The sequence below is a fragment of the Amblyraja radiata genome, chromosome 27 (genome assembly GCF_010909765.2).
Source record: "Amblyraja radiata isolate CabotCenter1 chromosome 27, sAmbRad1.1.pri, whole genome shotgun sequence".
Classification (NCBI taxonomy): Eukaryota; Metazoa; Chordata; class Chondrichthyes; order Rajiformes; family Rajidae; genus Amblyraja; species Amblyraja radiata.
Genome location: NC_045982.1, coordinates 9,947,737 through 9,967,474, shown reverse-complemented (window position 1 = coordinate 9,967,474; position 19,738 = coordinate 9,947,737). Strand labels below are relative to the sequence as shown.

Below are 19,738 nucleotides of genomic sequence, written 5' to 3'. Positions count from 1 at the left end.
GCCAGACAGCATCTCTGGAGAAAAGGAATAGGTGATGTTTTGGGTCGAGACCCTTCTTCAGACTGAGTCAGGGGAAAGGGAAACAAGAGGTATAGACCATGATGTTTGATTAGTACAACTGGGAACCCATATGATAAAACGTTGCAAATTCGAGGAATCTAAATAAAATCAAAGTTCTTCACTGAGAATCTTTCAACACACTGTGCACGTGATTAAGTATTTAATATTGAGACAAAGATAAACAATTTGATCACATTTTATCATCTGCAATCTATTGCTTAGATTCAGAAACATGTCTTTATTTTTTAAAACAATAAAGTAACATGACGTGTGCTCACAGCCTTGTTTCTGAAGGAGATGGCATAGTCTATCAAACCATGCAACTGCCCCGTGAGATACAGCATTGATCATGAAGCTTGCAGTACCTCAGGCTGGTCTTACCAGGAATGGCTAAACTCAGTATGAGGCAACCAGTAGCTCTCAGCCTCACTTTTACTGGCATTGAAATTGAAGGCACCATGTACCATGACCTTGTTCACATCTCCTATAATCGGTGAAGTGGAGGAACCGAAGAGAGAGTCTGAAAGCGGCAGCAAGAGAAAAATAAATGCATTGGCCACAATAGCATAGGAACTGTTGTTAGCACAAAATATAAGGCTAGCACTCAAACTTTAATACTTTAACCTAACCATACAAGGCTTCTGCATTAGTGCACATAGAGAATATTATCTCCCTCTCCCCCCCCCCCCCCCAATTAAAACGGATTTGCTTTTCTGAGAAAATGTGAGGCTCCATCAGAACTATATTTGTACTGTTGAGAATACTCCTGCATTGTCCGCTTAGCCTGGGGGTGAGCTTCGATCATAATTGACACCAATGGATCATAGTTATGAGGGATATCAGCATTTCAAGTACTACTCTCAGTTGTTCAGAGATGATGCACCGAGATCATGAGAAAAGATCATAAAGATGCAACTTTATTTTCATCAAAATCTTAGCTCAACCAGGTATTGAGAGATGCTACAAACCATTAGTTGTTGCAGAGATCAAGCACATTGATTTGGTTATATGTCAATGTTATGATGGTTAGGTAGATAATAGACAGTTTTATTGTTATGTCATGGCCTAAATATGCTCCTTCTTGAAGGATATCATGAATTCTGCCAACTTCTGCGTTTCTTCTAGTGTCACATTGAAGAGCGAGGCACAGATCCCACCAACTGATCTAGAAATAAATACAATTTAGAGGCAGTGAAAAGTTATATATCTGAGAATGGGCCCTACTTGCCCACGTCAAACAAGACATCTACCGGAGCTAGTCCCATGTCCCTTTAAAAACCTTTCCTATCCATGCAAGTGTCCAAATAACTTGTAAACATTGTAATTGCACTCACATCTACAGCTTCCTCTGGCAGTTCATTCCATATACTCACCACCATCTGGACAAAAGATTGCCCTTCAGGACTTCAGAAATACCTCCCGTCTCACCTTAAAACTATTCCCCCTAGTTTTAGACTCTCCCTCCATGGGAAAAAGACTGACCACTGTATTTATCCACCTCGTGATTTTACAGACCTCTCCATGTTCACCCCTCAGCCTTGTACACTAGGTAAAAACACACGGCCCATTTAGACTCTACTAGTAACCTAAGCCCTCAAGTCCCAGTAACACCACAAATCTTTTTTGCACTCTTCCCAGCTTAATGACATCCTTCCTCCAACTGGGCAACTAAAAACAATATTTATACAGTCACAATAATTTGTGTTACATTAACATGACATTTGAAATCTTATACTCATGCCCCAACCTATGAAGGCAAGTGTGTCAAATGCCTTCTTCATCACCCTGTCTACCAGTGTCATTTTCAGGGGATTATACCTGTACCCCTAGGTCTCCATTTTGCAAAATCTTCCAAGACCCTACCATTCAGAGTGGTCCGGGCCCACTTTAGCTTGCCAAAATAAATATCTCACTCGTCAGTGTTAAATCCCACTCGCCATTCCTTGCCCCACTTCTCCTAGACCTCAATATAATCTTAGATAATCTTCATTGTCCATTTATACCACATCAGTAACAGGGTCAAGACTACTGAAACTGACCACAAGCAAGACTGAACAAATTTGGGAATTTCTACTACGTCTCAGCTACGTGAGTGCATACTATTCCCCCTAGTTTTAGACTCTCCCTCCATGGGAAAAATACTGACCACTGTGTATATCCACCATGATTTTACAGACCTCTCCATGTTAGTTTGAACTTCTTTTGAGGTTCAAATGACAATAAATTTGTATTGTACAGTATTGTTCACCCCTCAGCCTTGTACACATGAGGAAGCAAAAATAAATCATTCACGAAACACAAGAAATTCACAGGCAGAATTGGGGTCACATATTTACACATTACTAACAGTGATTTTACTTCGGAGTCACGTGAGTGACTTCGTGAAGAACCCCGCCTACGGCGCATGCGTGTCATATCGCATACACGCATTGAACGTGTCGGACCTGGGGAGGACGTCCCCTTGAACGGGAGAGTTAAAAAGCCGGTCGACGGCAGGTAAGTGATTCTGCATTTTCACCGTTTTTTAGGAATGGATAGAGGACGCAGAAAGGCTGTGAAGAAGCTGCAGGATGTCGGCGGTAAAGGTGCCGGGGACCCGCAGCAGCAGCCGACGGCACAGGCAGTTTGCGTTGAGCCAGCTGTGCCAGATTCAAACCCCGCGCCGGGAAAAACTAATTCTAGACCGGGCGGGAAGGCGAAACGCAAAACGAACCGCTGGGAAAGTGAGCCCGAAAAATCGCCGGTAAATACTTACTTGTATAGCAGTGATGATGACCAGCTGCAGGGCATAGAGCAGCCGGCAGCGATCGCATCTGCAGAGCTCGGAAAACAGTACGAGTGGCTGCAGCATGTGGGGCCGTCATCTATCTGTTTGGAGGAGTACCGGGACGGCGAAAAACGGCGTTTGCAGCGGCCGGGAGCAACCAGAGCCGGTAGGCATGGCGACGAGTTGCGATTTAAACCGCGTGCGACTAGTGCCCGAGGGCACGAAAGTCGGCAGGAGCGGTGGGCTAAAAAGAAACACCCGCGAGCGACTAGTGCGGGAGAGCACGAAAGTCGGCTGGAGCGGTTGTGGGAGGAACATCTCCATAGTGTCAGGCTCCAGAAAATGGATAAAAGCCGCACACATACAGGTGTAAGTCCCTCAGAGCATGGCCAGAAAAGGCTGCTGGACATATCATCCTCATCTGAAGAGGGTGTTCAAGGGCTGCCTGACTCGGACTCTGAACAAGAGTCAGAGCCACGTTCCCATATGGAGGATGAGGGAACACAGTTGCTGGACATGGTGCACACATATTTCCAGCAAGAAGAAACTGGAAAAGACCTAGAGGCCAGGATGGCGGCCAGCATTGATTATATGACGACCAATCACCTCAAAACTGATACCTTAGCTGAGGTATGGGCAAGACATTTACCTCCGCGAAATTGTGCGGCTCTGAATGTACCCAAGGTGAACCGAAGCATTTGGAGACACGTGGGGCAGGATATTCGGAGTCTGGATATAAAAATACAGAATGCTAGTAAAGGACTCTCGGCGGGTATAACAGCTTTGGCCCGTACGCTGGAAAATGTGGATATGTCCAATGACATGAAAGACGCTTTAGCACTGTTTTGCAATGTTCAATTTGAACTGAACAACATCAGGAAAGGGGCTATTCAGCCAACGTTAGACCCAAAATTTGCAATCCTGTGCAAACAGAAAGCCATAAAACCTCAAAATTTGTTGTTTGGGGGTGACCTATCAAAACAGGTCAAAGATTTGGAGGAAGAGGCCAAAACGTTGGGCCTAATAAAAGCGACCAAAGGATATGTCGGAAAACGGTATCATCCTTATGGGACGACTAAAAAAGCAAGTACTAGTATGTATAGTACGAAAAATTGGAGAGAGGCCAGAGGAAACCAGCAACAGCGTCCTTTTTTAGGGGTTGGCCCGGGACGCCCACAATGGAAAATGCGGAAGCCTCCACTTCAACATTTACCCCACTTTCAACCTCAAGGCCCTCCGCAACCTCGGTTAAGACCAAGAAAGTAACACCACCGATAACCATGGAGGTAGGTGGGTCTGTGCCTCAAAAATTAATAAGGAGCACAGAACTTGGAGGGAGGTTGCAATTTCATTTGGAAGCATGGTGTAAGTTAACTGTGGATAGGTATATCCTTAGCAGTATTAAGGGATATCTTATAGAGTTTATACACATACAAGAACCTCCAGTACAACATACACCGGACAGAACTTATATGCTTACCAAATTAGACAGAGCTAAAGCAAAAATTGAAATACAAAGGTTGTTCACGAAAGGAGTAATTGAAAAAACCAAACATGAACAACAGGAATTTGTCTCAAATATATTCATTAGACATAAGAAAGATGGGGGTTGCCGGATACTTATTGATTTATCAACACTTAATAAGTTTGTACAATATGCTCATTTTAAAATGGATACTTTTAGTACTGCTACAGAGCTAGTGTCGGCAGGCTACTTTATGGCAAGTATTGATCTGCAAGATGCTTACTATACGGTACCCATCAGAGAAGAACACAGACGGTTTTTGAAATTTAATTGGATGGGTCAGCTTTGGCAATACAAGGCGCTACCAAACGGGCTAACGTCAGCCCCTAGATTATTCACAAAAATTCTTAAACCAGCTTTGGCATTTCTTAGACAACAAAACTATAGAGTGATGGCATATTTGGATGATATCTTGATTGTGGGGAAAACTTATGAATTGGCTAGTAGAGCAGTGGTTGCCACAAGAAAATTGATGGAACAGCTGGGATTCATTATCCATCCAATTAAGTCAAGATTAACACCTGCAACTAATATTGATTACTTGGGGTTCACTATTAACACACTTGATATGTTAGTGACTTTACCTATAGGGAAAGCCACTGAGTTCCAAAAGGATTGCACAGAGCTTATTAATACCGTTAAACCATCCATTAGACGGGTAGCCAGGATTATTGGGAAAATTATAGCCACGTTTCCTGCCATTCAATTTGGACGATTGCATTACCAAAATTTACAGAGAGAAAAAATTAGAGCACTAAAAATTAATAGAGGCCATTTTGATAGGCCTATGGAGCTAACAATTAGAGCTATAAAAGAACTACAATGGTGGGAACAAAATGTTATATATAGCTCCAACCCAATAGTTATTCCAAACCCATCTGTGGTATTACAAACAGATGCCAGTGCACTGGGTTGGGGAGCAACGGATACCATCTCGAGCTCTGGAGGGAGATGGAATATACAGGAAACTAACCTACTTACCACAAAGGGTATAAATTACTTAGAAATGTTGAGTGCTTTTTATGGTTTAAAATCTTATTGCTCGGGAATGATTAACCAGCATGTTAGATTGCAGATAGACAATACCACGGTGGTGGCATATATAAATCATATGGGTGGAAATATATCAATATCCTGTGATGAATTGGCAAACCATATTTGGGAATGGTGTATCCAAAGGAATATTTGGTTATCGGCTACGTATCTACCAGGGATACTTAATTCAGTGGCAGACGCCAGGTCACGAAAATTTAATGAAAATACGGAATGGATGTTAGACAGAAAGATATTTGCTGATATCACAGCAAAGTACGGAAGGCCGGATATTGATCTTTTTGCATCCAGGTTAAATCATCAGTTACCTAGGTATATATCATGGGAACCAGATCCTGAGGCAGAAGCTACAGATGCATTCTCTTTGCACTGGGGGAAATGGTTCATTTATGCATTTCCTCCTTTCTGCCTCATCAATCGGGTACTACGGAAAATTCAGCTAGACTCGGCATCTGGGATTCTCATAGTACCTGATTGGCCTACCCAACCATGGTTCTCGGTGCTGCAGGATTTGGTGCTTACACCATATATTACTTTAAAACATAGTCCTCAGTTGCTGGTGCATCCGGTGACTGGGGACAGCCATCCTTGCCATAATTATCTAAATTTATTGGTTTGTAGACTCTGAAGGAACCATTTCGGCATATGGGTTTATCTGATAGAACTGTGGACATGATCACAGCAGCACAGAGACTTTCCACTCAAAAACAATATTTATGTCATGTCAAGAAATGGACTAAATACTGCCTGGACAACAATCTAGACCACAGAAAGGTGGATATTCCAGCTGTCCTAGAATTCCTCACAAGCCTGCACTTTGAAGGACTCAGTTACAGCACGGTCAATAGTGCTAGGAGTGCCTTGTCCAGTTATTTATGGGAAGGCACGGAAAGACAGGGTGTCGGCTCACATCCTCTAGTAATAAAACTGCTACGAGGCATCTTTAACACTAACCCACCAAGGGCTAGATATAGCCAAATCTGGGATGTGAGCGTAGTCCTAAAAATGTTACGGAATTGGTCACCGGCTACGGCATTACCGCTAAACTATCTAACTATGAAAATGGTTATGCTTATGGCGCTGGTCACAGCGCAAAGGGTCCAGTCATTACAGAAGTTAAGATTGGATAACTTGACGGAGGCGACAGGAAGGCTGATTTTCGTGATCCAGGGCCTTATTAAGCAAAATAGACCAGGATCAGCGGGTCAGGTGATAGAGTTCATAGCCTATCCACAGGATGAACGTCTCTGTGTAGTAAAACACATCATGTTATATATGGACAGAACGAAGGCTATCAGAGGCAATGAAAAGGCTCTTTTAATTAGCCATAAGAAGCCATACCATAAAGTCTCGACTCAGACCATTTCACGGTGGCTGAGATATTGCTTAGTTCAGGCAGGAGTGGACACTAATGTATTCAAATCTCACTCCACCAGGGCTGCATCTACATCAGCAGCTAATCGCCTGGAGGTACCGATGGACAATATCCTCAGAACTGCAGGATGGTCATCAGAGAAAACGTTTCGCACATATTACAACAAACCAGTTAGAAAAGAAGAAACGTTTTCGGGCAAAATTTTGAGTTCTATTTAATTTACACCTGAAGCTTATAAGGTTTATAAATTGATTTAATAAATATTATTTACAATTTTTGCTTAAAAATGTTGGTATCATTGTGTTTTTTTTAAATACCAGTAACAATTTCTCCCAAACTACCAAGGCAGTTGTGAAGATTGGACTCGTTCCACGGCATGAGGTCACAGAGCTTTGAAGTCTTCACGAAGTCACTCACGTGACTCCGAAGTAAAATAGTAAGATTAAACGAGAACTTACCAGTTTGAAGTTTGATCTTTATTTTATGAGGAGGAACGTTGAGGGAATACGTGCCCTCCGCTCCCACCCTTATATGGTCATATCTTAAACTGGTATCTCTTTAATAATCTTACTATCTTAGGTCATTATTTTCTATCTGTGACCTCACACCGCTGCTTTGAAGAATGACACGCATGCGCCGTAGGCGGGGTTCTTCACGTATTCCCTCAACGTTCCTCCTCATAAAATAAAGATCAAACTTCAAACTGGTAAGTTCTCGTTTAATCTTACTATTTTTATCCAGCACCAAATTTTAATCCAGTCAAAAATCCAACAATTAGATGAGGAATATGTCGTCAAGTTATTTGGCTGCAATTCCATAATTTGGAGTGATGCTCGAAAAGAAACAACTTGTCTATGGACTGACACGTGAATGACTTTAAGTAATATTATTTTGTAAAAATGCAAGGGCACTTTAGAAATGTTCATCACTTCATTGACTGCACAAAAGGAAGGGCTGTGAATTACAAACTCTATTCATTACCCGTCTTCCCAACAGGCCGCGATCTCGATGCCTCCCGGATCACCGTGTAGAAGCCCGGGTCACTGCCTCGTGGGTAGAAGTCCGGGTCGGGCGAAGCGGCCAACGGAGCCCACGGCTGGGGCCCGGGTCGGCACCACGGAGGCGTGAAGTGGGGTGGTGTCAGTGGTGAGGCCTCGTGGCAGCGACAATGCCTTACGGGTCGACAGTCAATGGGAGCGTGGAGGACCACCTTGGGGTGGGGGGAGGGAAGAAGAATGATGGACAATTGGGGGGGGGGGGGGGGGACAAAAGTAGGAGCCAGCGTGTTTTGTAACTTTGTCAGCGCCGTAGGTGGCTGCTATTTGTATACGCTGTGTATGCAAGGAACGAATCTCACTGTGCCTAGTCACATGAGAATAATGTACTCCTATTCCCACATGCATGCATATGCCTGCGGTCATATAGTGTCTGGGCTATATGGATACAAGTTTAGTTCAGAGATACAGCGTAGAAATAGGACCCTCGGCTCACTGACTGCGCCGACCAGCAATCACCCACACACTAGGGACAATGTACAGAATCCAATTAACCAACAAACCTGCATGCCTTTGGAATGCAGGAGGAAACCGGAGCACACAGAGAAAACCCACATGGTCACAGAGAGAATGCACAAACTCCGCACAGACAGCACCCAACCAGGATTGAACCTGGATCTCTGGTGCTGTAAGGCAGCAACTCGACTGCGCAAAACTATAATTCAACTGATGAATGTTCAGGACACTGGACATTCAAATGCATTAAAATGGGGACAATTTCAGGAGTGAGCAACAGTAGGCAAGTGCAGAGTCCAAGTATTCAACAGGAAAGCAGTAAACTTAAGCAATTGCTGTGGTATACAACAACATATTGAAGTGAAGACCATGGTGAATCAACTTTAAACTACCTACAATCTCAATTGCAGAGTAAATAGTCAAAAAAATTGGCCGACAATAAAGCTCAGTTATGATGCAATACAAAGATTGAGCAAGTTCCTAGTAAGCAGCAGTAAAGTGGCACTGTGCAACTCGGTTGATTCAAAGATACTGGGCACATTTGCACTATTGGCAAGCTTCAGGAAATTAAATTACCAACGACAGTAATAGAGTGCAGCCATTAACGCACGATGCTAAACAGGGTTTGCCAAAGACAAGACAGTTTCAGTATGAACAATGTAGACAGGACAAGATTTGACATAGTACACTAATTTGCAAATTCCTACAGCAGCAGATGGATAAGAGAAGTGATGGCAACCAGCTAGATGCAAAACCCATATTGCAGAGTTCAATTCAAGTAGAGGAAGAACTAAAAGATGGAACATCATGTGTGCAGTTGATGTAGAATTGCTGACAACGTTAGAAACATAGAAACATAGAAATTAGGTGCAGGAGTAGGCCATTCGGCCCTTCGAGCCTGCACCGCCATTCAATATGATCATGGCTGATCATCCAACTCAGTATCCCGTACCTGCCTTCTCTCCATACCCTCTGATCCCCTTAGCCACAAGGGCCACATCTAACTCCCTCTTAAATATAGCCAATGAACTGGCCTCGACTACCCTCTGTGGCAAGGAGTTCCAGAGATTCACCACTCTCTGTGTGAAAAAAGTTCTTCTCATCTCGGTTTTAAAGGATTTCCCCCTTATCCTTAAGCTGTGACCCCTTGTCCTGGACTTCCCCAACATCGGGAGCAATCTTCCTGCATCTAGCCTGTCCAACCCCTTAAGAATGTTGTAAGTTTCTATAAGATCCCCTCTCAATCTCCTAAATTCTAGAGAGTATAAACCAAGTCTATCCAGTCTTTCTTCATAAGACAGTCCTGACATCCCAGGAATCAGTCTGGTGAACCTTCTCTGCACTCCCTCTATGGCAATAATGTCCTTCCTCAGATTTGGAGACCAAAACTGTACGCAATACTCCAGGTGTGGTCTCACCAAGACCCTGTACAACTGCAGTAGAACCTCCCTGCTCCTATACTCAAATCCTTTTGCTATGAAAGCTAACATACCATTCGCTTTCTTCACTGCCTGCTGCACCTGCATGCCCACTTTCAATGACTGGTGTACCATGACACCCAGGTCTCGCTGCATCTCCCCTTTTCCTAGTCGGCCACGATTTAGATAATAGTCTGCTTTCCCGTTTTTGCCACCAAAATGGATAACCTCACATTTATCCACATTATACTGCATCTGCCAAACATTTGCCCACTCACCCAGCCTATCCAAGTCACCTTGCAGTCTCCTAGCATCCTCCTCACAGCTAACACTGCCCCCCAGCTTAGTGTCATCCGCAAACTTGGAGATATTGCCTTCAATTCCCTCATCCAGATCATTAATATATATTGTAAATAGCTGGGGTCCCAGCACTGAGCCTTGCGGTACCCCACTAGTCACTGCCTGCCATTGTGAAAAGGACCCGTTTACTCCTACTCTTTGCTTCCTGTTTGCCAGCCAGTTCTCTATCCACATCAATACTGAACCCCCAATGCCGTGTGCTTTAAGTTTGTAAACTAATCTCTTATGTGGGACCTTGTCGAAAGCCTTCTGGAAGTCCAGATACACCACATCCACTGGTTCTCCCCTATCCACGCTACTAGTTACATCCTCGAAAAATTCTATAAGATTCGTCAGACATGATTTACCTTTTGTAAATCCATGCTGACTTTGTCCAATGATTTCCCCACTTTCCAAATGTGCTGCTATCCCATCTTTAATAACTGACTCTAGCAGTTTCCCCACTACCGATGTTAGACTAACTGGTCTGTAATTCCCCGTTTTCTCTCTCCCTCCCTTCTTAAAAAGTGGGGTTACGTTTGCTACCCGCCAATCCTCAGGAACTACTCCAGAATCTAAAGAGTTTTGAAAGATTATTACTAATGCATCCACTATTTCTGGAGCTACTTCCTTAAGTACTCTGGGATGCAGCCTATCTGGCCCTGGGGATTTATCGGCCTTTAATCCATTTAATTTACCCAACACCACTTCCCGGCTAACCTGGATTTCACTCAATTCCTCCAACTCCTTTGACCCGCGGTCCCTTGCTATTTCCGGCAGATTATTTATGTCTTCCTTAGTGAAGACGGAACCAAAGTAGTTATTCAATTGGTCCGCCATATCCTTGTTCCCCATGATCAACTCACCCGTTTCTGACTGCAAGGGACCTACATTTGTTTTAACTAATCTCTTTCTTTTCACATATCTATAAAAACATTTGCAGTCAGTTTTTATGTTCCCTGCCAGTTTTCTTTCATAATCTATTTTTCCTTTCCTAATTAAGCCCTTTGTCCTCCTCTGCTGGTCTCTGAATTTCTCCCAGTCCTCCGGTATGCTGCTTTTTCTGGCTAATTTGTACGCATCATCCTTCGCTTTGATACTATCCCTGATTTCCCTTGTTATCCACGGATGCACTACCTTCCCTGATTTATTCTTTTGCCAAACTGGGATGAACAATTTTTGTAGTTCATCCATGCAGTCTTTAAATGTCTTCCATTGCATATCCACCGTCAACCCTTTTAGAATTAATTGCCAGTCAATCTTGGCCAATTCACGTCTCATACCCTCAAAGTTACCTTTCTTTAAGTTCAGAACCATTGTTTCTGAATTAACAATGTCACTCTCCATCCTAATGAAGAACTCAACCATATTATGGTCACTCTTGCCCAAGGGGGCACGTACACAAGACTGCTAACTAACCCTTCCTCATTACTCAATACCCAGTCTAAAATAGCCTGCTCTCTCGTTGGTTCCTCTACATGTTGATTTAGATAACTATCCCGCATACATTCCAAAAAATCCTCTTCCTCAGCACCCCTGCCAATTTGATTCACCCAATCTATATGTAGATTGAAGTCACACATTATAACGGTTTTGCCTTTGTCGCACGCATTTCTAATTTCCTGTTTGATACCATCTCCAACTTCACTACTACTGTTAGTTGTGATAAGACTGGACATACCTGTGGCATCAAGGTCATTATGAACAGAACTGTAGATGAATAGTCTTAGCTGCTCATGTTCATCTTATGCACAAATTCTGGGACAATACTTTTTTTTATTTTTAAGTAACCTCACCATATGCTAACAAATAGCTACAGCATGCTGCCTTGATAGCATTCAGTTGAATGTGATCAAGGCAAGCCACAGTCATTTGCTAAAAAAAGTATTGAAAAGAGCATTATGGTGTTCAAATGTCCTTATGATGTTCCAGGCAGTCTTAAATCTAATGCCTTGTTGCTTCATTAGGGATGATAACGCTATGTGTTCACCATAGCAATTGAGAAAGCACAAATGCTCAAGGCTTTAGAGGCTCAGTGGTGCAGCCGATAGCCCATTGCTTCATTGATCTTGGATCTGATCTTTGGCGCCGTCCATATGGAGTTGCCAGTGATCACATTGGTTTTCTGTGAGTGCTTCAGTTTCCTTCCACATTTCAAAGGTGTGAGAGTTGGTAGGGAATTACAAATCCCCCTAACCGTTGTTGGCAAATGGAGTTGTGGGGGGGAGACACAAGGGTGTGAATGAAAGAATAAACTGGATTTGTGCAGGATTGGTGTAAATGGATGACAGTTGACATGGACTCAATGGGCCAAAGGACTTGTTTCCAGGCTGCTCGATGGGCACATCAAATTGAAATAACACATGTGTGTATTCCTGCAACCAGAAAAATGACAGAGGTCACAAGATGGTTGAGATTGGGTTGGCAGCCTGGCAGAAACTTGGCCTTGACCTCACGGTCCAGAATATAGAACTTCATACCTTTCTTACAAGATTCCTACCATATCTTGCCACATGAAAACTCTCCACTGGTTTATGGAAAGACAAGGCCTGGTTTTGGAACAAAGATCAGAATATATGCTCTGGTTTGCAACAAGCAAGTTGCATACACAAATTTGAATCAATCTGTAAAATCATTTGATTAATGAAGAATAGACAAAATGCAGGAATAACTTGGCATGGCAAGGTAGAGTTGCTGCCTTACAGCACCAGAGATTACAGGTGCTGTCTGAATGGAGTTTGTACATTCTCCCCATGACCTGCGTGGGTTTTCTCTGGGAGCTCCAGTTTCCTTCCACACTCCAAAGATGTACAGGTTTGTAGGTTAATTGGCTTGGTAAAATTGTAAATTGTTCCTAGGTTAGTATGCAGGGATCACTGGTCGGTAGGCTGAAGGCCCCGTTTCCACATTGTATCTCATAACTAAACTCAGTGGGTCAGGCAGCATCTCTGGAGAAAATGGATAGGTGATGCTTTGGGACAGGACCCTTCTTCAGACAAACATCACCTATCCATTATCTCACTAGGTGCTGCCTCCTACTGCATTTTGTGCCTATATTTGGTATAAAGCAGCACCTGCAATTCCTTCTTATTATATATATTGAATAAATCACCATATTTGCTGGAGCCCCAGGACCTGTTCTGCCAGTTTGACACATTTGAGTTGAAATAAGCCAGACACTACATCTGGAGACTTCAGCACAGTTTTATGATGCTATTGATTTAGAATTATTTCAGTGAGAACTGAACTCTCAGAATGAAAGGGAGTGTTGTGGAAAGGATGAAAGTCCAAGGAAAAGAGGGGGTTGGGGGTGGAATCTAAATTGACTGACCCATCATTTCATTTCAACTCCAGACTTCAATTTGGATTGTTGAACATTTCTTATATTCTAGTTTACCTGTGGCTTTTCAATGAAATCATGCCACGTTCTGCAGCTTTATTGACGAAAGTCTGTTCAAGGCAATCAGATCCATCAGGGCCACCAACCCTGAATAATATGTTCATTCTGCTTCTGCACTTCGGATCAACAGGGCATCTATAATGGAAGCAGTGGATGTCATTGTTTGATGTTCATTTTGCTTTAAATGTAGAGAATCCACAAACACTTACATTGAGCTAACTCACATATAGAAGTCACTGGAGCACTCAATCACATTGTATAGCAGCTTGGATTTAGCTATACTGCATTGTTCAATCGCTTCAGGACCCCCTTGGCTCTTTATCCAATCCACCAGCAAGTGCATGATATAAACACTGAAAGGAAGGCATATCCAATAAACATGACCATGCAGTTTACACTCAGCTGGATATCATGCACAACAGGCTATTTCAGATCAATTCCTTGTGCCACAAGTAATGTTTGGAGAGGCTGCTGTTTGCTTGCAAATTAAGATCAAGTCATACAAAAAGCTGCATTCACTTTGCATGTCAGCCACAGTGCTTTATTTACAAACTTAACTCCAGAAATAATCTCTGCCCGGCAATTTTAGAACATTCAAGAAATTAGTGCTAGTTAAAATGGCTTACATCTACATTCTAACCACACTTGGAGTTTACAAAGCATGGAAACCTTTAACTTAAAGGTAGTTGCAGATCACTAAAGACATTAATTGACCTGGTCTGTTTGTATGGAAATTTAAAAGGATACTAGTAGGTAGATTTGAGGGAAAAAAATTTGACTAATGTAGATCCAATTTTAGCAAACTAGGAGTGTGGTGATATTGCAGAGACCACTTTCAGTTGAGGTTTATTGTCATGTCTACAGAGGTACAATGACAAGCTTTGTTTTGCATACTATCTAATCAAGTCAGATAATACTATACATAAATATAATCAAACTAAACTCAAGTGCAATAGGTTGAGCAAAGGGGAAGAAAGTGCAAAATATACATTTCAAAGAATGGTAGTGCAGCAGTTCCACATTCAAAGTCCATAATTGGGCAGAGGTGAATTGGACAGAAGGATCTTTGACAAAATGGCTGAAGCACTGTACTAACCTGTAACATGGAGGAGAACTAGTAATACCGTCTGCCTGCAGTTTATAGTCAAATACAGTTGGGCACCTACTGAGTGAAGATTCTAGTAGATCTTCTCTCACTAACACCACTGTCACTCCTGCACAACCAAGATTCATCTGGGCAGCAGCAAATATCACACCAAACTAAAAGGAGTCAAATGGCAAGAGAAAAATATTAACATGGTCAACATTTAACTTTATTCCAATTCTCGTTAAGACAATACCTTACAAACATGTCATTCTCAATGCCATTCCAGGAGCTCCAGTAACAACAGTGTTCTTCTGTTTAGTGTAGACTTACCCTACAGACATCCAAAGGCTTAGAAAGGAAGTTGGATGACATATCGGAGATCAGGACAGTTTCCTTGGAGTCTGGAATGAAGTGGAACTCCATCCCACTGATAGAATCATTGGCACAATAATAGAGATAGGATGAGTCGGGACTGAGATGCCACTTGCTAGGATCAGGGAATACTGCAAGAGAATGAGGCAAATTATAATATTCAACAACAGCTGCATCGACAACACCTCAAACAAATATGCAGGAAACTGCACTGTTACAGTTCATAAAACAAGAACTGGCTGTAAATACTTATCCTTCACTGCAGGATCAAATTACCAAATATAATGTTTTTTAAAAAAAATATGGTATATGTAAGTCAATTTTTGTACAAGTACCTTTAATGATGATACCACTATCAATTGGTGATCCAGACTAGAACATTCCCCTTATGGTTTCTTTCCAGAAAAAAAGGGTGGCACAGTGGTGGAGTTGTTGCCTTACAGCACTAAAGATCTGGGTTAGAGTCAGACTTTGGATGCTGCCTGTATGGAGTTTATTCGTTCTCCCTATGAACTTGTGGATTTTCTCCAGGCTCTACAGTTACCTCCCACATTGAAAGACGTGCAGGTTTGCAGGGTAATTGGCTTCTGTAAATTGTCCCTTGAGTGCAAGATAAAACTCGTGTACGGGTGATAGTTGGTCGGCACAGACTTGGTGGGCCAAAGGGCCCGTTTCCATGCTGTATCTCTAAAACATACATTTACAAACCAAGAACAGTCCCATCATCTCTGGAAAGCTCAACAGGGACACGGTTCAGTCCCATTATGCAAGGTAATGTTTCCTTCCGTGGAAAGGATTCAATTCACCCACTTCCACACTCAATACCAATTACTTGAATATCCTTACTTGTATAATCAGTCTGTTCAGGGTGGACAACTCTCACTTCCCCCAGTTTCCTGGCTTCATTCGCTGCCTCAGCAGACCAAGGCCCAGTGATAACAAAGTCTGCACGCCTGGCTTCCTTGAGTCCAATAAAATTGAAAGGAATAGCACTGAATTGGCCACTTGCACCACATTGCAGGAAGAGTATTTTGTAGTTTTCTGGGATCTTCCTGTAAAAGTGCAAGGGAATGTTAAAAAAAAAACAGGTAGTTTTATTTCTGGAGATTCACACTTTCACTGATTAATGGTCTTCAACTTAAGCCAATTCAACTGAATTAAAGAAAGTAGAGCACACTCCCCCTCCCCAAACTGGAGGATGACACTTACACACCATTCACAATTGCACGTTGAGGTGAATGACTGACAAAACCATCTCAGAAGACAGTTCAGGTTCATCTACATTGGCAAGTTGGAGTTATACAGGCACAAGAATTCCATCCCAGAAGGACTTTGGAATGCAAGATAATCCAAAAATAGCTTTTCGTGGAGTCATACAATTTGGAAACAGGTCCTTCAGCCCAACTTGCCCACACCAACCAACATGTCCCATCTACACGAGTCCCACTTGCAAGTGTTTGGCCCATATTCCTCTAAACCTGTCCTATCCATGTACCTATCTAATTGTTTCTTAAACATTACAATAATCCCTGCCTCAACTATCTCCTCTGGCAGCTCGTTCTGTCCACCCAATATTACTCTAGTCTATGGATTTTGGCAAGCACCAAAAGCTTACCCAGCTGAAATACTTTTACACTTTAGGTTTACAATTCAGACAACAGGAACTGGAGTGGCCCAATAGAGGGAAATCATTGACTTATTAATATCAAAAAGGCACAACAGAGGATGTACTTCCTACAGCAGCTGAGGAAGCACAATCTGCCACAGGCAATGATGGTCCAATTCTACACGGCCATCGTAGAGTCTGTTCTCACCTTTTCCATCATGGTCTGGTTTGGCTCAGCCACCAAGTATGACACCTGGAGGCTGCAGCGAATCGTCCAATCAGCTGAGAAGGTTATTGACTGCAACCTTCCCCCCATTGATGAACTGTACGCTGCAAGGGCCAGGAAGCGAGTGGGCAAGATCATCTCGGACCTCTCTCACCCGGGCCACAAACTCTTTGAATCACTTCCCTCTGGAAGGCGACTCCGGACTGTCAAAGCTGCCACAGCCAGACATAAAAACAGTTTTTTTTTAAATCCACGAGTAGTTGCTCTACTCAACAGCCAAAAATCTGTAGCCTCCCTTTGATCTGGTATTTTGTTGGTTCACATGCTTGATCAATGGTGTTTTATCATCAATGTTTTATTATTATTATTAATGTTTAGTGTTTTCTGAGTCATTCGTAACTGTCACTGTATGTCATGTTGTTAATTGTGGGCGGAGCACCAAGGCAAATTCCTTGTATGTGAATACTTGGCCAATAAACTTACTTACGTTTTAGTCTACTAGAAAATGTACCATTGAGTGGCAACACAAAGGGACATTTTAAAAGGGGTCCACTGAAAGTGGTAGATTATAATACGATGTTATCAGGTGATGATCTACTGTAACATATAGATGGGAAGCTGGCTTCATCGGCCTTGGTTTGAAGATTTATTCTACCAGGAGCCAGGCAGTGTTTACTTACAGCAACTCTCTCAAACCGGCTCTGGTGTCGTCCAGAACTACAGCGAACTCTGGCGATCTGTGGTGCAGTTCTGTTCAATGGACAACACACACGAGGGTTAGCAAAATAAATAGAGCAATTAGCAAATACTGAAACACGGCATCACCAGAGACCAACCCAGCACGCTGATTCCTAGTCCACGGTAATCCAGAAGGTCCTTCTGAAGTTGGAGCAGCACCTGAAGGGGAATACAATTAATCGGTTATCTCTTACTCAAGAGGCCCGCGGGGCCAAATGCCACTTCCGAAATCCAGCCACCCCCTTTTTAATCTCATTGAACATCTTCCACCTGCACCATGTCTAAGCAGCAACAGGCTGTAGACCGACCGCAGCAGTGGGGGCTCACTCACTCACTCACTGTGTGCCCGGTCTTGCGGGAACAGCGTTCCTGCAGTTTGCTGCACTGAGATGAGACCGAGCAAGGGACAGATGCAAACAATTCCATGTTTGAGAGAGAGGAAGGGGGGGAAGAAAACCCTAAATCAACCACCCTTTTAGAAAGTAACTTATTTACCGAGAGAGGCAGCTTGGTGCAATCAGAGGCGAAATTGACAACAGACTGGCTGCACTCCATCGTTGCCAGAAATCTTGGGACAGCGCGGCAGCAGAGCTGTTAAGCAAAGATTATCGAGTATCTCTTGTTGTTAAGTAGTGAACTCCAGCAGCTCTCATTGGCTTCTCACACATAGGATGCTGCTGTTTAACTCATCAAAGATTGCTCTGGATCTGATCCACAGCGCCACTGTTGTCCCTATCAGGAATTGTTTTAAGAAAGTTATTTCATGGGCTGAGGGCACTGGATGGATTATTATATTAATTACCAATCGCAAATAGCCAGGCTCCTGCTCGCCCCGTGGGCCTGGACTGGACCGGACCTCAGGGCCGGCAAGCAGGAGGCAGTGCCCGGCCTCGACGGTGGGTGGAGTAGGCCGCTGGAGGCCTTGCAGCCGCCTGGGGCTCGGCTGGGCTGGGCGCCGCCCCAAGAGACCTAACACGTGGACCGGGTGCGGCCTGCAGCAACACACACAGAGCGGTGGAGGACAACAACACAGAGCGGTGGAGGACAGGGCAACAACGCCCACGCTTGGCCCAAGCCGATCCTGCTTTGCCACACGTCGTCATGGTCAGGTTAACAACTCTATAACAACTGGCACGAAAATGGCCCCAAATCTGACTAACAATGACCTGTTTCCTTCATCATCGTTATTTTTATTTGTATATCTTTCATTCATTGTTATTATCTCTCGACATCATCGTCTATATCTCTCGTTTCCCTTATCCCTAACCAAGGGTCTCGACCTGAGACGTCACCCATTCCTTCTCTCCACAGATAGAAACATAGAAACATAGAAATTAGGTGCAGGAGTAGGCCATTCGGCCCTTCGAGCCTGCACCGCCATTCAATATGATCATGGCTGATCATCCAACTCAATATCCCGTACCTGCCTTCTCTCCATACCCTCTGATCCCCTTAGCCACAAGGGCCACATCTAACTCCCTCTTAAATATAGCCAATGAACTGGCCTCGACTACCCTCTGTGGCAGATGCTGCCTGTCCTGCTGTTCCTGCAGCGTTTTGTGTCTATCTTCGGTTAAACAACTTCACTGGCTTCCCATCTCCCACCGGATCACCTACAAAATCCTGGTCCTCACCTACAAAGCCCTCCACCATCTGGCCCCCCCATATCTCACTGACCTCCTCTCCCCCTACCAACCCTCACGGTCCCTCAGATCCACATCAGCCGGTCTCCTCTCCATCCACAAGTCCAACCTCCGCAGTTTTGGGGACAGAGCCTTCTCCAGGGCAGCACCCAGGCTCTGGAACTCCCTCCCCCAACTGATCCGCAATTTTGTGTCCCTCACCATCTTCCAGTCCCGCCTCAAGACCCATCTCTTCACCTCTGCCTATCCTTAGCCCCACGTCCCCCTCCCTTTACATCTGTGCTTGAATTGCCTCATATTGTGTTTTGAATTGAATTCTGTCTTTAATTTGTGTACTAGTCATATCTCTACTATTTATTTCATTCCGCTTACATGTTTTTCCTCTACTTGCTAAATTTTTGTAAGGTGTCCTTGAGACTCTTGAAAGGCGCCCATAAATAAAATTTATTATTATCAGCATCTGCAGTTCCTTCCTATACGACTCTATACCAAAGATACTAGTGGCGCATCTTGCTCTGCTCTATAATCTTTGGTGTATACTGTCTCATTGTACTACCACTATACACTTGTACTGTATCCTGAGATGCTTATCTAAGATGTATCTAGGTGCTTATGTAT

The 19,738-nt window shown here is 43.4% G+C and overlaps 1 protein-coding gene across 4 annotated transcripts; it reads right to left on the bottom strand.

Moving 5' to 3' along the window:
• Positions 1–956: 956 nt before the first annotated feature.
• Positions 957–18,170, bottom strand: LOC116988402 (phosphoserine aminotransferase-like). 4 transcript variants are annotated; one of them, XM_033045063.1, is made up of 9 exons: positions 17,973–18,170; positions 17,576–17,636; positions 17,420–17,489; positions 15,754–15,959; positions 14,866–15,038; positions 14,545–14,708; positions 13,673–13,801; positions 13,446–13,583; positions 957–1,225 (listed from the first exon to the last, which is right to left on the bottom strand). In XM_033045063.1, exons 1-9 carry the CDS (start codon positions 18,030–18,032, stop codon positions 1,126–1,128), a joined length of 1,101 nt encoding a protein of 366 aa, XP_032900954.1. In that variant the 5' UTR covers positions 18,033–18,170; the 3' UTR covers positions 957–1,125. The 4 variants fall into 4 exon arrangements, with proteins under 4 accessions (XP_032900954.1, XP_032900953.1, XP_032900955.1 ...); XM_033045062.1 differs by lacking the exon at positions 17,973–18,170 and adding an exon at positions 17,817–17,945; XM_033045064.1 differs by lacking the exons at positions 13,673–13,801; positions 17,973–18,170 and adding an exon at positions 17,817–17,946.
• Between the last annotated feature and the right edge of the window lie 1,568 nt (positions 18,171–19,738).